We start from the raw sequence: 17,183 nt of genomic DNA on the forward strand, positions 1-17,183 counted from the left end.
CCTCATGGGGTGAACAGTATCAAGAACAGCAGTTCATCACTGACAGCAGTACATCAACTCAGTTTCTTTGCCCAAGGCAGTACTAGCACCTCTGCTTTCAGCAAACAAAACCAAAAGCAACATATTTTCATTAAATATTCTTCTCCTTGACATACTGGCCACATTTTGGAGCATTCCCATAATCTCAGGAGGACACTTGCCAGTCACCCTGGGATCCATACCAATGTGTTTGAAGACAAAGGAATAGTTCTTTACCCCACTGTAACCAATTTTTCAACGTATTATATTCTATGATTTCAATGATTCCCTCAACCCATACCTGCTTTCTAGATTCCCTGGAAATACAGGCTTTAAATACTAAGGGAATTGATGGAACATCAGAGACTCAATTCCTTATGCTCCAGGGACTAAAAATCCTGAGGTTTTGTGGCCAGAGTCCACACATGCCCATACAGTAGGATGCCGGTACTCCAGGGAGCTGTGCTTGTAGTAAGCAACTCTCTGACCACAGCAGCAATCAGTAAATTTAAAAACATGAATGAAATTGTGGCTGTTTAACATAACACGGAGTGCAGCTGTGGAACTTGGCAGTGCAGGAGGTTGCAATGTTAAATACAACAGCTGGGTTTTAAAGTGCTGGATAATCTCATGAGGAACAGAGTTATTGGGAGAAGCTGCACATTAAAATAAGGGTTGCTTCTCAGTCTTTTATTTCAGAGTACAGGTGAGGGTTAGCAAGATTCAGAGGATCATCTTCTCTTGCATTCAGCTGTATACAAATGGGTGAGTGAACTTACACTGTCCTTTGAGTCATCTAGCCTATAAAAAGGCCACAAAGACATGCTGAAGGAGCAAAGGTGTCCCAGGCATAGGAATAGCCTGGACTACTCACTGCAGTTCAGCATGCAATTGGGCAGTGTTTTTGCGGAGGGAGGGAAAGCAATGAATGCAGGAAATTTGATAAAGAGGGAAGACAGAGGTTGAGTACCTTATTCTGTCTAGAGGGACAGTTACATTTTCACCAAACCTTTCCACGGCCTGTGAACTAGGAGTTTGTGAAGAGGCCAAGACTTGGCCCAGAAAGTGAACAGCAGGCTCAAAATAGTCTGATCCTTCATGACAATGTATGATCTTTTATGACGCATGCAAAATATATTGACGTGAGTCACTAGGGCAGATAAAAGGGGGTAAAGATCTAAATGATAAGAAAAATATTCCTGGATTCAGCTGCACCTAATGGCTTCCATCTTTGGACAAATGCAGGTTTGGGCTCTACTGTTGCTCACCTTGAAACTTTGCTCCCAGCACCCATATTCCTGCCTGCCTCTTCTTCTGAATTCAGACCTGACTTGGCCCATGTGCCAGTTCTAAGTATCTTTTAAGCTGAAGGTTTCTCTTCCTCTCAAGGCCAGTTTTCTGCCACTTCCAGCTGAGCTGGTCATAAGACAACACCAACTCCCATGGGACATAACATGAAAAACTGGCGTGTGATGTGTATGTGAGGCTATTTTCCAGTAGCATCAAACATGCCTGTCTCCTTCCTCCCTCCTTCTCATCACCTTTTCAAGAGGTGTATCAGTCACTTCAGCACTCACAGTATGACACAAGCTATAGTGCCTGAAAAGGTTCTTAGAAGCTGAACAAAGGATAGCTCGGTTAGAATGAATCTGTGCAAGATGAAAGTGACACTGGTTTAAAAAGTTGAGGTTAGCTATCATGTCCATGCCCTCTTTGCTGAAAGGATCTGCTCTCTCTGAACAGTAGTATGAGGGCTTTGCTAGATTCATCATTAATGCTGGGACCTATCCTGGAAATTACCATGTTCATCTTTCTCTCATTCCTTGCTTGGAGACTGCAGCTCTTCTTCTGAAATGAGGATCTAGACACAGGAATCAAAATGCTTACAGCTTCCAGACTGGGCTTTGGTAACCCAGCAAATTTTTGGACTGAGGGTGGGTGGGAAACTAACTTGCACTTTGTGCAGCAGTGTGTACCAGAGAAGGAGGCACCATTGAGACTATGCTGCATTGACCGTATGCATCTTCCATTGGCCTTCTAATGTGGTTTTGTATCAGTTTAGTTTTCTAATTTAATGATGCAGTTTTCATAGCTTGGAATTAATCCATCAAACCATCATTCTATTAATGGGCAACTAAAATAACAGGCTCCTCCATCTCCCCCAAACCCCAGAAACAATATAGTTGACAAAATATGCCTTTTTGGTTCAGAGATAAGGCATTTTCCAATTAAGGCACTCAGCTGGGAGCAGCGCTGGAAAAGATGTGGCTGATCCTGCATGTTTTTAAAGGGGACTGCAAAATTAATCAAATTTCAAAGAACTTTCTATTATAAATGAAGATGTGGAATTGAAATAAGAAATCAAATTGAATGTATCCTAGAAAACAGAGACTTTAAAGAAAGGAAATGCAAAGCCCAACATCTTCTTTTTCATGTACCTCTCTGTAAATTGTAATTACTACATTTGTTACTCATAGGTAAGAGTGCTGGAGAACTATCTTAATATAGGCATTCAATACTTGTTACTCCTTGTATCATTAGAGTTGATATTCACTATGGCAGGCAAAACAAACACATTCTAAAACAGTATAATAAAGTAATTAGCAATAATTGATAATGTTGTAAAGAGAGTGAATAGTACTATTGAAGGATATTTTATATGTATTATAAAATACATGTTAGTCAATAATACTATTCTGTATTGTCCCAGTCTGACATCCTTAGAAGTATGCACCAGAAATTGAAACATGTTCTCTTTTCTTCCTCTGAGACATGTTATAAGCATGTGGGTTCTTAAAAGGGTCTTCATGGTGGCATGTTTTCTGAGCCATACTGTAGGTCAAACGGTATGTCAGAGGCTATTTTTCAGCATGTAGTGATTGCAGAAGATCAGTTCCCCTCCCTTGTAGCATATTTCAGAGATGATAAAATGCCGTGTATTTCTAAACTACTTTCAGGTGATGATAACAGAGGTGAAGGAAGAGGTAGCCAAATAGGGAAGTCTACCCCAGATAGCAGGGTCTTATCAGGTGCTGCTGTTCCAAGCGCTTACATGGGAGATTGGCAGCTGCTGCATATGCAGCTGGTAGGGAGGACAAACTGTGAGGGAGTAAGAAAAATGGTTTCAGAGGAAGAATTGCAGAGGTAGCTGAGAGAACTGGCTCCTATCTGAGCTGGAAGGGTTTGTAGTGAAGAATTAATAGAAGCTACATTGTGTCAGAAAAGAGGATATGAGCAAGAAATAAACCCAAGGTGCTGTGCCTTCTGTTAGCTGCACCACCAGCCTCCAGCCCACTGCAGCCCTAGAAGCGCCTCTGTGGTTGCTCACATGTCCCTACTCCCACTCACTGCCCAGCTCAGAGTTTCCAAGAGGCTTGCAGTACCAAAGATGCTGCTTCAGCTTTTTACTCAGCTGAAGCCAAAAAGGAAAGAGGGAATCACATGGCTGAAAGGGACGTTAAAACTCTGTCATTTACTTTTTTTTTTTTTTTTAACTGCTCCTCTGTCTTCCCTATGGCCTGTAAAACACTGAGGTCTCCAGCTAGAGGTTGCTGGGGGCAAATGTAAGAGAAAGAAAGATGGAAGCCCAATACAGGTGAGAGCAGGCTGAGTTTTTCTCCTCCTGAGAAACCATGGACCTTCGCACTGTTTGACAATTCCTTGATTTATCTGAGTTCTGTCTTACTGCATGGTCAGTGGAAAAGATCCTGGCCCCAACTTTCCTTTCTTACAGAAAGACCTATCTCTGTTTGTCACAGTGGTAGCCCCACTGCAGAGCATGCAAATGAATCCCAGTCTCTTCTGTTGAATGTATTCAGCTTCATAGGAGAAACATGGTAGAGCAAGTCTTAGACCTCAGCTGTCTTCCTGATTAGAGATCAAATCTTTGAGCCAAGGAGTTGTTACCCAATTCTTTCTGACCCAGTAAATATTTGATTCAGGGTGAACAGCTAGAACTGGGGACCACCCAATGGTTTTTTCAGATCCCTGGACTCTGATCAGGGTGATCTAAGAAACTTGGTCACTCTGGGCTAAAAGATTCTAAATGGAAATGTGTTATTCTTTCAAAAAAATCTGTCTGTCTAAAAGTGTTCACTGGATTCAACCAAACACTTGCTCAGGATCACCCTTTTGAGACACTTAGACATATTCTGCGAGAAATGTCTCCCTTCCTAAACCTCAGGCTGTGACATCTCCAAAGGTGGGATCACACAGTTGTACTCCAAGCGCTGGGCATCAGCCCCACTATGCTAACTGCAGTTAGCTTTGCAGGCCTGATTTTTATTTGGGACCTGTCATTTGGTTCTCTCCAGTAGATATGTTAATAACCAACCTTCTTAAAATAACAGGAGTTTGTAGAGAACACGAGAACTTTAGAAAACAAAAAAACAGACCGTAAAGCAAACAAACTATTCCCATATGCAGCTAACTGAGCATGTCTATTTACCCTCCACATGGGGAACCTCAATATTTTTAAGCTTCCTATAGTCATCCTTCCCTGACTTACTGCAGAGGATCTGCAATTTGGATAGCAGAGTTTCTCTCTTAACTCATTAACCTTTCTCTCTCCGTTTCCTTTGGGGAAAAACAGTCTTTAAAAATGTCACTGTTTTTTGTTTGTAGCCCTTTGATCTGGTAACTCATTACTCAAGCAAACTGGCTCTCAGCTGGTTGGAAACAGGAAATAGGTTTCACGAAGCTACTAGCTTTTGCCATTGTCTTTTAAGCGTGTATAAGGTGTTTTTTAATCCAGGAACCATTGTGGTTGCTTTTGTGTTTTGTTCCAGCAGTTCCGATCAAATTAGGGTAGTTTAATTTGACAGGAAAGTCTAATGACTCATTGTAGCAATAAGTAACTTAATTCCACTGACCTGATTACACAGTATATTTACTCAAATAATCCAGAATTAATATGCAATTTTTAGATTGTTACATAACAACTTCACATCTGTGACTTTGCTGACACTGAAGTCTTGTTTGCTTTTCAGTGTCGTAGGGAGGAAGGGTGAATATGAGTTTTTGAGAGTAGCTATAGACAGTCCCTGTGGGTTAGTTCAGTCATGTCAGAGCTTGAGTTTTCATGAGGTTGTTATAGGCATGAAATAACACCACAGGTTAATAAATTTGATTGGCACTTCCCATCATAAAAGATTCATTTGGCCTGTAACTTCTCTTGTGGAGATCTGTGTGGAAAATTTCAGACAAAACGTTCAAGCTATTTCAAAGAACAAGTCTGAGGGAAAACAGTCTCTTGCCTACATTAATAACAACTCTAGAAACCATTTATGTGAAATACTTTAGCTAGTTTATCTTGTGGAGGAAGGGATTGAGACAGGGAGAAGGCAGGGAAGGAGAGAGAACTCTGGTGTGGATGACTTGGGGTGTGCGTCATCCTTGCATGATGACATGGTGCCATCCCAAGCAGAAGATAAGAACATCCTTTCCATATCAGTGGCAGAAATAAGGGTAATTTTTGAGAGGGGAATAGTGCATTTAACAAGATGGCAGGACACACATTTGCTGGTTTAGTGGTTTCAGCTGGCTGGGAGTCATTAGTGACACTGAGGTGTTTCCCTTCTCAGACCGCTCCCAAGGGAGTGGCTCTACAAGGGGGATTTGATGCATGTGCTTAGGTCTCCCTTTAGTGGTGATGTGCAGCAACTATAACCACCTGGGATTGCTCCTACCTGCAAGGATTACTTCTTCAGCAGAAATAACGTGGCTTTCACTGGTGGTCATGGATTTGGTCTGATGCACACTTCCACAGTTAGCTAGCATGCTTTAAGATGTATCCTCCCTACTCTCCTTCAGGCCAATACTCAACAGATGAGAGGCAGGGCACAACAGGGCATTAGGTTCTGGCCAAAAATGGGTAGATGATCAGCAGGCTTTGGAGCAGGAAAAAGGTGTGCTATCCTTCAGTAGGTGGAAGAGCTTGGCAAGGGTGAGGGACTTGGTTGTAAATGGAAGAGACATGGAGGAGTTTGGAGTTGTGAAGAGAACAGTGGGAAGGCAAAAGATAAGGAACAAAAAGCAGAATTTGTTTGGTTCTGTCCCTGACTAATAAAATCTCAGGAGAAAAATGTTTATAGTGACAGAGCCAAGGTTAAAGATTTATGGAGCAAGACTTGATACTGAAGTTATGAAAGATTCAGTAGGTAGTCACTACAGAAATGCTGTGAGCCAAATTCTGAAGAGCCTTAAAATTTCTTTGGTTTATGGTGTTATTCAGTTCAGCACCTGCCCTCATCTGACTCTACCCATTCTTTGCTTTTCACAGGATGGAGGTACTGCTCTTCTAGCTGCTTGTCAGTACGGGCATGCAAAAGTAGTAGAAACTCTGCTGAAGCATGGTGCCAACATTCACGATCAACTTTATGTGAGTTACTTGACACAGATAACATTGACAACACTGGTGGTGGAACAAATGTGCTGTTAGTTGGACAACAGCGGATACTCTGGCTCCAGCACAGAGAAGCATTTGCCAAACGTTGCAGTTTTACAGTATTCTGCTCTTTTAAGACATGAATTTTGTTAACTGTCTGCTTTTCATGATCCTGGGAGAAGTAGGACAAAATCAGAAAAGATTATTTGGGTGCCTTTTGATTCATTATCTGTATGAAGGATACATACCAAATCTGGATCAGATTTGTACTATCCATTAGCCTTGAAGAAAAGATCATGTCATGTTCTACCATGATTTTCAGTGCAAACAAAAGAGTGAATAGCTATAAAGCCTCTGAGGTACTAGAGAATCAGTTCATCAGTTTTCTTCCAGGAAGAGTAGTAAAGTTAAAATCTTTAAATATCTTTAAAATCTTTTTTAAAAATATCAGTTAAAGCTATGTTATTTGGTATTTGTGCATCTCTAGCTTGTCAGTGCTTTGGGCAAAGAATGGTTAAAATGGCTGAACTGACATTGTTTAGTTGACTTTTCAGAAAGCTGGATTGAGCCAGAGAAGCACTGGATTTAATTTACTCCAACAGAGACACAAATAAATTGAGCTTTTCAGCGTTCAACAGAAATGAGCAGCGTGTTTTCCCTCCACTTCTCATCACTCTTTCCTACCCCAGGGCACTCAAGACTGACAAAAAGGAAGTCGTTCTCCATGGATATACGATTTTTTCAGCCATTTCACTGGGGTTTGGATATTCAGGATGCTGTCACACTCAGCTCCCATGAGCATGCGTGGGAGCCAAGGGACTACAGAAGCCACCAGCATGCTAGGGGCTGTGCACTGGTCGCACAGGGCATCCCCACCTCTGTGCTGTCCTCACCCTGCATTTATAAAGAAGGGTGTCCTACCCTCACTGTTGTGCAAATAGCAATTGCCTTTCTAATCTGAGGGCAGTGATTCATACCTCGGCACAGTAATCCCAGGGGTTACCACTTGGTTTAAAAATAGCCATGCTGCCACACCTGTAGACACTTACCTAGAAGTGAAGGCAGTAAAATAACTTCCTTGTTGTCTTTCCTGGAAATAAGCAATATTTACAATTGGATTTAGAGACATATTTGTATTGCTCACAGCCATTGGACAAAACCAGTGAGAAACCGCTGCTTAATATTATAAGAACACAATCTCTTGAAAAGTGATAGCCTGACTCCTTTTGTGGGACATCACCAAGCTGCATTTGCAAAGTGGTGTCTGGGTGGCAGTTTCACTGGCAGGCAGCCAAATGGGAGGGATTTCGAGCATACATTTCAGTAGTCCTCCCCAAATGATCAAAATAGATGTTGTAATCTTAAATTGATTTATGTGAGGGGTAGAGGAGAAGACAAGAGAATACCCTGACTAAACAGTATTTCATGCAGAAATATGTTATAGCCTCAAAACAGCTTTCTCATTACAGCATCAATTCAAATCAAGTACAAAAACCTAATAATTTTTAAAATAGTTGGGTAATAGGGAACCCAAGGTTCTCTATCTTGATTGATGATACAATAAAGAGCTCTTATTACACAACCTTGTTTACTTTCTAGATGGGAGTCTTCTCACTATACCTGTCTCTGGAGGAAACCTGCAGAAGACCTGAACCATCACCCTATTCCATGTACTCTCATAGCAACCAGAGAAAACAGCCCCTCAGAGGGCCCAGGCATGTGCATTTGTAGTGCCAGCAGACACCTCTCTTGTTTGTCTTGAAATCAAGGTCAAACATTCCAGATTAAGCCCCTGGGGCACTATGTTCAGCTCATGCTTCACTAAGTCTGTGCTGAGTTTTGCAGGAAGAGGAGTAGCTAAGCAGTATCTCTCGGCAGATGACAGCATTCAGTCCCAACATGGTGATATGCCAACAAGGTCAACAACAGGCTTGCACTAAAATGCCCTGCATTTTCTGATAAGCATATGCATGAGTTGGCATGAGACCTGTACTTGCACATCTGAGATGAAGGGGATCATTCATGTGTCTATTTAAACTTTTATAAAAGAGTCTCACCTACTGGGAAAACTTGCCCTAGCATGTTCTGTGCTGAGTGCTGTGGATATGGGATGGGTAAACACCTGTCCCACCCTCAATGTAGGTTTCCACTTCTAGTTGGTTGGATGGATTATAATGCTGTTTGAAAATTTTTCATCAAAAAAACTTAATGAGATATGACTTTTAAATTTTTTTCCTAAGGAAAAAGTTTCTGTGAAGTCAAATTCTGAGACCATCTGCACATGAAAGACATGTTGAGGAAAAATAAAATCCCATACTTGTTCACAATTTGTTCTTTCACAAGCTTTTTGTAGAAAAATGCTGGTTTCTGGTAGGACTATGAGATACTCTGTCTTGCACGTGCTACTTTTACATTATTATATTACAGGTGAAGTCTCTTCTGCAAGGCGTGCCAGAGCAGTGGCCTGGTAGCTGCTGGGTTGGCACAGTAGTAGGGCACAGTACTCACTTCTTCAGCCTCAAGGGCAGACTTCAGTGCTGCAGTCTCCAGTCTTGCAAAGTACTTGAATGTGTTTTCACCATGTGTCTATGTAGCAGAACACTTCTGCACGAACATATAAAAGCTAAATGAACCTATATTGCTGTACAGGAATGAGTTTCTAGTTTTTTAGATCAATGCTTCAATGAACTAGACTCTTGGTATTTCAGACCCAGGATTTAATGCTTGGTTTGATATATGATGGGAGTCAGTACTTGTACATACTGAATGAAAATGTTACCATAGTTCGTTATGAACTAGACTTTGGATTTTGGTAATTATTTCTTAAGCATGGCTGTATATCTGCGGTTACACTGCATAATGGCTTAAGAATGAGAACTTGATTCAGTTTGGTTTGGTTTTGTGTGGAAAAATGGTGTCATTTCAACACAGTGTAAGATGGATGTATTTGTTCTTAGGATGGAGCTTCTGCAATTTTCCTGGCAGCACAAGGAGGCTATCTGGATGTAATCCGATTGCTGCTTTCTTCAGGAGCAAAGGTTAACCAGCCACGGCAGGTAAGTTCAACACTTCAGGGCAGAGCTGGGGTCTTAATTTTTTACAGTTATGAAAAATTAGCACTGGAACTTCCTCTGGGTGTCAGGTTCCCATGGAGGTGTTTCACTGGAAGGCAGATTGTGGCTGTGCCTGCATTCATGTTTTAGTTCAGATTGGTAATGCGGTTTTGAAGCAAGTACCTCAGATATTTCTGCTTGCATGCAAACTAGATCATTTCTGGAAGAAGTAAAACTGGAAGCTCTTTTCTAGGTCTAGTTGCACTTACACCTTAAAACAGATCAAACTGCTGACTGATCCTTTGAACAGGTTTGAACCACATGCACGTTTGGGCCAGGGACCAAACTAAATCAAAATAAAACCCTCCAGCTGCATATATTGTTGTGTGTTAGAGCCTGGCACTACCTCTTGCAACTACTGATCTGCTTCTGTTGTACCAAGTTACTTGTGAAGGTCTACACAGCCTACCACATGCCTGCATTCTTTTGGAAATCCTTGAAAAAGCCTTTGGAAATCCAGGAATTCTTGTGAGACACAGTACTAAATTTGGTATATTGCAATCACCAGGCCTTCAGTACTGTGGCTTCAGTGTCAAAGCTGATCTTTGACAAAAGCTCTTACTTTTATTTTACTTTTTTTAGTTTTACTTTGTGTCATCCCTCTGCACTCTGAAACTCAAACATGAGTGTTACCTTCATCTATGGTATTTCTTGATAGATGTGGAAAGCATTGCTGTCCCCATTTCTAGCTAGCTACTGTAGTAGGCCTGATCCTGCAAACACATACAACCAGTGGGAACTGTATTAGCTCCTCTGTAGGCAGTGGGGCTGCTGTTTGATCATTAAATTATATGTATGAGCTAGATTTGCTGGTTCAGAGGTCCCTGCTAGGGGGCTGAGGGCTAGATCCACATTGCATCACTGTATGCTGGTGTGAGGTAAGGGTGCAAGAGACTTCCTAGGTGTTAAATTAACTATGGGATATGTAACCATACATGGTGTACAGAGACATATATAAAACCTCTCTTGGTTTCCAAAAAAGGGTTCCTTAATTGTTTAGCTGGTTTTTGAGTCTGAAATCAGTGCTGCAACAGCACTTTAGATGCTGCTTTGAATAGCCAGATGTGGGGGTTGCGCAGCTAGCTTTACTCCCAGCACATAGAAATGTCTGGTTAGAGACAGGGCTTCCCAGGAATCTTTGCCTGCTTTGAGAGAGTCTCCCCTGTGGTCTACTGAAACCCTGCAGGCAAGGTAGCTGTCCTGAGTCTCCACTGCACATTTTAAATTGATGGGATAAGGTCTTGTCCTTGCAATTAGTCATGTATGTCTGCCAGGTGGCTGTGATCACTGACTGCAGCAAGTAAAAAAATCAGCAGGCAAGAGCAAATGAATGTGAAAACTCTAATAACAGTGGACAACGTGGCATGTGACAAGCTTTGCCAGGTATTTTCAGTATTTCCTTTCATCTACACCAAAAGCCTGACAAATCATAGCCTGGCAGCAGAGATTGATCTATATGACTTCTGCTGCATCTGTAGGTCTGTGTAGTCTCCTCACTGCTCCTGTAGTGTAAGGAAACTGGATTAGTATTTTATGTGCTCAAACTAAAGTAATTTTCCTGCTGCCTCTTCCCCCACCTCTCCAGCACCAGAGCTGTGCTGCCAGCTACTCCCTGGACTGATGCTCTAACTGTTCCTAGGCTGCCTCCACACTGTCTCCCAAGACTGAGATTAAGAAATGTTAAAAGCTGTTAATTAATGAGTTTAAAAGATCAGTGTAGAAGGGTAGACCAAGGTATGCGTTAATGCCTTCTGAGTCAGTCAAAATAAAGTTGGGGACCCTCAGATTTAGCTGAACCACGTTGTCATAAAAACTGCATTCTGCTAACCATAATTATAATGCACCAGCTAATTCTTTCTGACAATATTTTTTTAGCTCTCTAATCCAATCTCTACAACACAATGTTCTATGAGGCATTTTTAAATCTTAGTTGAGGCAAAGACTTGACTGTGTGAATGTTCCTCCTGGCTCTGTTTCATCTCCGGCAGGACAGGCTTACTTTGCTTCAGGGTACCTCCGATCCCTGCTAAGATTATGCCTGGATAAATCCATGGCATCTGTATTTGGGCCCACTGTAATCTGAAACATTTCCTTAACAAATGGAACATTTTTACTGTTTAATTAGTAAAGTAATGGTTGGATGGACTTCAGTCTCTTTCTTGCTAACAAACAAATTTGTACTTTGTTCGAAGGTGGCATGTTGGTCATGAGGAATGTAGCTCTAGATGGAGCAGTTTCGATGCCAGATGACTCTTACTGTCAGTTACAAACTGCATTGCTCTCACTGCTGTAGGAAACTTTTCTAAGCAACATAACATCGAATACAGGGCTGCAGAGTGCCAGGTGTGAGTTCATGCTTCTCCTTCCTCATGGTGTCTAGGTTTTCCTCTCTACCTTGTGAATTTGGGGGCACTTAAATCATGTGTCTGAGTGTGTGCATCTGCCTTGTATGTCTCCTGCTGCTGCAGTGGGTGCCGGTTCTCCTTCAGTCTTGTAGCCCATCTCCCAGTCCCACACGGGTGCTCCTGACACTGTAGGGCATCTCAAGTGGTGTTGGCTGTCTGTGTGCAGGCCCTTCAGCTCAGGTTTCATAAGACTGAACAGTGAAGCTTCCTGGTGACTTTCTTCCCTGGCAGTGTCATTTCACTTGGATTTTAGCAGCCTTCTGTTCTTTCTGACATTGTGGAGCCAGGCAGGAATTCTTTTGTCATCTTTTTGTCTAGACAAGAGTCAGGGATAGTGTCTGAAGCCTGGTGCAGGAGACGTTTCTTTGCTTCTCCAACTCAAAAACAAAGTGAGAAGATCATTTCCCAGTGAATTTTTCACTGTTTTGGCAGCCTTTGTCCCAGCAGGCTTTACTCTGACTGGCTAAGCAGATTCAAAATACTCTGAAAATTAATTTTTTTTTCTTAACACTTGATGCGCGATTACACATATATGTAAGCCAGTAAATTTATAGAGTGTAGACTTCAGGCAAGCAAGCAATTTTTATTAGCAAGAATTCAGCTGGTGTAGTGGTGCGAGTGGGCTGATGGTCAGAACAGTGGAGGAGATGATGCCGAGTAGCCTGAGGGTAGGGGCTCTCTGTTCCTGGAAGTCCTTACTGGCAATTCGAGGGGTATTTCACCTCCTGCCCTAACCTGGCCCTATGTAAACCACAAGCAAACATTGAGATTCAAAGCTGCAAAGCAAAGTCATTAGTTAATGGGTAAGAGAAAGAGCATCAGAAATTTCAGACAGAGTATGTTTGGAACCACTGGCTGCTGGATATAGCGAGATGTAGTCCAAATATACTAGCTTGTAATCCAATATGGAAATAAGCACATCTTAAGAACGTATCAGGTATTTAACATTGTTCTAGGAACATAATGGTCTGCAGTCTGCTGGGTGGGCAGAGGGACAAGGAAACGAAAGTAGTTTTTGAACTGCATCTTTCCCTGTTCTCACTTTCTTCCTGACTCATCTCCAAGCCCTCATATCTGTTTACACAGGAACTCTCATGTGGCCTCTTAGTACAATGTAATATCGCTTTTGCACCATACACCAACATGCCAATGGACAGAAATTTCATCTACTCCATATAAATGTTATACATGTTTGCATAAACCTGCATGTTAGATTCTGTTTGCTTAAGAGACAGAAGCTGACAATAGTCAGTGTGAACCCACCATCAACTTCATCATCTTTCTTCTCTTCAGGCTAAGTCCTCCAAGACAGTCACTCTTCTCACAATGTATTTTTGCCTCTAGCCTATAACTGAGATACTGATGATGATGTCTAACAGCAATGCTATTAAGGACAGCTAATGGTAACAGTGATGTTACCTAACACTTGTATTTCTTTCTGCTCCTTTTCATTTATACCTGAAAATAAGAGTTGCTCTTACAAACTTCACTGTGAGTAAAAGAAAGCTGCTGTGTTCCCCATGCAGTGCTTCTGCTTGCATTTCTTGTGTAAACAGAAGCATAGATGTGCACAGCACTGATTCTTCATACAGATTAAATTTTGTAGCCTGCTCTCAGATATTTTCCAAGTTTTACAGGCTTTTTCAGTGCCCCTATTGCTCTTTTCTAGAGCCCTCTGGTGGGGGGAGATTAAAAAAAATATGAAGTGCCAGCTTACTGGTAGGGAAAACACTATAAATTGGAGAGGAACAGTTTTTCCTATCGCACTAACATCGCATAGGCTGTATACAAGAGAGCCTTTGTAAGTCTTGAATCACAAAGAACACTCATTGTATTAACAGGATATATACTGGAATGAGGTCAGTCACTAATTTTAATGAGTTAATTTATAGACCAGTGGTATGAGAGTGGGCAAATCCTGTTCCTCACCATTTGAGAAGACTGATGATCTCAGGATGTGCATTTGCTGTTTCTTAGAATCAGAAAAAGGGAAGCCTAGAATATTATATTAAAGGAGGAATTAACCTTTCTGTTTCTTCCAAAGGGTTAAGTCACTAGCCCATAGAAAGCAGAGAACTGGTTCAACAATGTTTTTTTGGATAGCATGAGCAAGTCATATGAATCTTCAGCTGGCACTGAGGAGAGGTTGCTTCTTTGATCAACGTGAAAATAACTTATTTAAAGTAAAAAGCTTTTTCTCCTGAAACTTCTCATTAAGGCTCTTTTGGAAGCCCCAGTATATTTTGTCTTCCTCTTTCCTGCCAAGTCTTCAGGCTGCTGAGGGTGGCGAGGGGGACTGGCAAGCACTGAAGACAGAAGCAGGCACCCTGCTACATGAGGCCTCACTTTTATGTTAAAGTCCATACAGGCAAAGCCTTTTGTTAAAGGCCCACAAGAATCAGTTTGGCACCACATAACTGCTGGAGTCCTCCTGTAGTCTGGAGAATCAGGCCACTTAGAAGCAAAAGGAGGAAAAGACACAAAGCTAAATTCTAATTGCGGTCAGAAACACTTACAGTGCTTCAACTCACCTTTGCCTTTGGGATGGAAATCCATCGAAAAGTTTAGCTTGTTCTGAATGTACATTTTATTTTCTGAGATTTTCTGCTCAAATAATGATTGCATAGGACAGTTTTTCCAAACCAGATTGTTTTGTGCTGGATTCCTTGATAATTGCTTTGTTTTCTAGTGGTGTTTGTGAAGATAAAATTTGTGAAATACTCACCATCACTGTAAGGCAGGACGTTTTTACCAGATTCCCCGAGGGTGGATAATGTAACTTACTACTGAAAGTTAGTGATCATCTTGCAGTGCTCCTTAGCTTCTATAAACAACTTCCACTCCATATGTACAGAGGCCCAGCTGCAGAATCTGCCCATGCACGCTGAGATTTGCCTGTATCTTCTGTTGCGTCTAGCCACATAGAGTTCAAAGTACACAAGATACCTCTGGTCTACATTTCAAACATCCCCGTGTATTTTAGGCACAGCTGGTAAGCCAGAGAGGGCTTTAACTGTTCACACAGCGATGCACATTTCAGGCCAACTATGCAAAGGAAAGCAGCTAAGCATGGCTCTACTCCACAACTGGAATGACTCTGACTTGATACACTGAGCTCCCATGTGCTTTTGGAAGCAACTCTGGATATATAAACATAAATCCTGTGATGCAGGATTTAACTGAGGAATTGAAGTACGTCCATTCCAGTAGGCAGACTTGGGTGGTAAAATACCAGGGAGCACGGGATCTGAAAGTGAAACCATTAGCAGTCTTATTTTGTTTGCAGGATGGGACGGCTCCCTTGTGGATTGCATCGCAGATGGGTCACAGCGAAGTGGTGCGAGTAATGCTGCTCCGGGGAGCTGAGCGAGACGCCGCACGGGATGTGAGTAGCACTTCTTCCTGTGCTCTGTCTGCAGCTTTACACCTAGGGTTTTTTTGAGGCTGCAAGTCTGCCTGAATGGAGGCCTGGTGTCCCCCAGAGTCCGTCCTGTTTGCCAGGTTGTAAAGACCCACCATGGGCTCCCTTTTTCCTGTTGTGTCTGGGACAGCTTCCTGGAGGGACCTTCTGGAATAAGGGAATGGAAATGTCCATATAAATGAGAGACAAAGATGACATATGGTGCTACTGGTTCACTTTACCTTGAAGTTTTCACCTGCTAGATGCCCTAAAACCAGCAGCATGTGCTGTGGAGGTGCATTCTCAAAGACAATGAGCAGAGGAGACCCTTCTCTCAGAGGTGTGGGGGAAGCTGGTGTTTCTCTCCAGCCAAGGGGAATGCAGGTAAAGCATAGGTAATAACTGAACCCACCTTCCTCTCTCTTTTAAAGGATGGTACAACTGCTTTACTGAAGGCTGCCATTAAAGGATACAACAATGTGATAGAAGAGTTGCTGAAATTCTCTCCCACACTTGGCCTGCTGAAGGTTAGTAGTCAAACACACAGATTTTTAGGCAGAAACTCAAGAAGGCAAAGGGTCTGATGACAGACCCGACGTTTATGACTATGCCAGTGGAAGATGATAAGGAGCTTGAGCCCAAAAAGTCAAGAGAAAAGTTAAATTATCTTATTTAGCCTTTAATGCCACACACAAATGAATCTTTTCAAATGAGATTGTGAATTTGATTTTTGGAATGAGGAAGCAGTGTTGTAGAAGGAATTCTCCAGCTTTTCATCATCTGATTTTATTTCTACTGTGAATGGATTGCTCTCAACAATGCAGTTTTTAGCATTATACCCTGACCTCTACTGCATTTAGTCAGAAAAATAGTATCCTAAGAGATCTGTTGTGAGCAGATTCTCTACTTGATTTTGTTTTCTTCTGCATTCAGAAAGTGACTTGAAAAATAACAGGTATTTGGAAGCTGCTTTTTAATAGTTGATCTAATTTTATGTGCCTATATATCACATACTTTGATAGCCTCTGTGCGTGCAACTAATTGGTAATTTTGATGTACTTGAAAATCCAGGTGGCATTAACTTAAGTTATTAATTACAAGGATGAAATAGCTTCCACACATATTTGAACTGTCAGTTTGCAGCCACAAACAAAAGGCCAGCCATAAATATCACCACTCAGCTGTCTGACATTGAGACCATTAATCATCAGAGAAAGAAGATAAAATGCACAGATGGTTTCCATTACTGCTTGTGCTTCTGTTTCACTTGCTAATGGCTGATTTTGCCAGGCAGAAGCAAGTGCTGTGTTCATTTCACCTCTAATCTATTGACAAGGGTAATTTTTAACAGGAAATATTGCTGTGGTAAAGTGAATTTGACTCTCATTTTTATTAAAGCATTTAAAATCACCTCCTTCATAGCCCACTAGCCTGCCAGAACCCTGTCTAAAGCAGACCCTGTACCATTGATGACCTAATCACTTTCATGTTATTTGTTTCTTGTTTGTAGGTTTGTTCTTTGCAAATGTCTGTGTTTCACTGCCTTTTGATTTCTTCCCATGCATGGTACAAACATCTCCACTGGTATTTTCTAGAATGGGACCTCTGCTCTCCACGCGGCTGTCCTGAGCGGCAACGCGAGGACAGTGGCACTGCTCCTCGAAGCAGGAGCGGACCCATGCCTGAGGAACAAGGTACGTCCTGGCACCGTCCTGAGTGAGGAGCTGGTGGGGAGGACTGAGCAGTGGAGCTGTGTGTGCCACAGAGGTGGTGGCAGCCCGCGTTTCTGTGCTGGTCCATGGTTGCCCCTTGATCCTCTCCTGAAGCACCACCGTTTGGTCCATTCATTTCTGTATACAAGC

The 17,183-nt window shown here is 42.0% G+C and overlaps 1 protein-coding gene across 2 annotated transcripts in view; it reads left to right on the forward strand.

Annotated features, from left to right (window-relative positions):
* The window catches only part of ANKRD29 (ankyrin repeat domain 29), a 34,044-nt gene that overhangs the window by 10,171 nt on the left and 6,690 nt on the right, over positions 1 to 17,183 (forward strand). For both annotated transcript variants that reach the window (XR_012622782.1, XM_074820710.1), the window contains exons 5-9: positions 6,299 to 6,397; positions 9,361 to 9,459; positions 15,208 to 15,306; positions 15,753 to 15,848; positions 16,917 to 17,015. Coding sequence is in view for 1 of the 2 variants with exons in the window: in XM_074820710.1 (XP_074676811.1) it covers positions 6,299 to 6,397; positions 9,361 to 9,459; positions 15,208 to 15,306; positions 15,753 to 15,848; positions 16,917 to 17,015 (492 nt within the window). In the remaining variant the exon portion in view is untranslated. The remainder of the gene's footprint in view (positions 1 to 6,298; positions 6,398 to 9,360; positions 9,460 to 15,207; positions 15,307 to 15,752; positions 15,849 to 16,916; positions 17,016 to 17,183) is intronic.

The sequence above is a fragment of the Strix aluco genome, chromosome 1, assembly GCF_031877795.1.
Source record: "Strix aluco isolate bStrAlu1 chromosome 1, bStrAlu1.hap1, whole genome shotgun sequence".
NCBI lineage: Eukaryota > Metazoa > Chordata > Aves > Strigiformes > Strigidae > Strix > Strix aluco.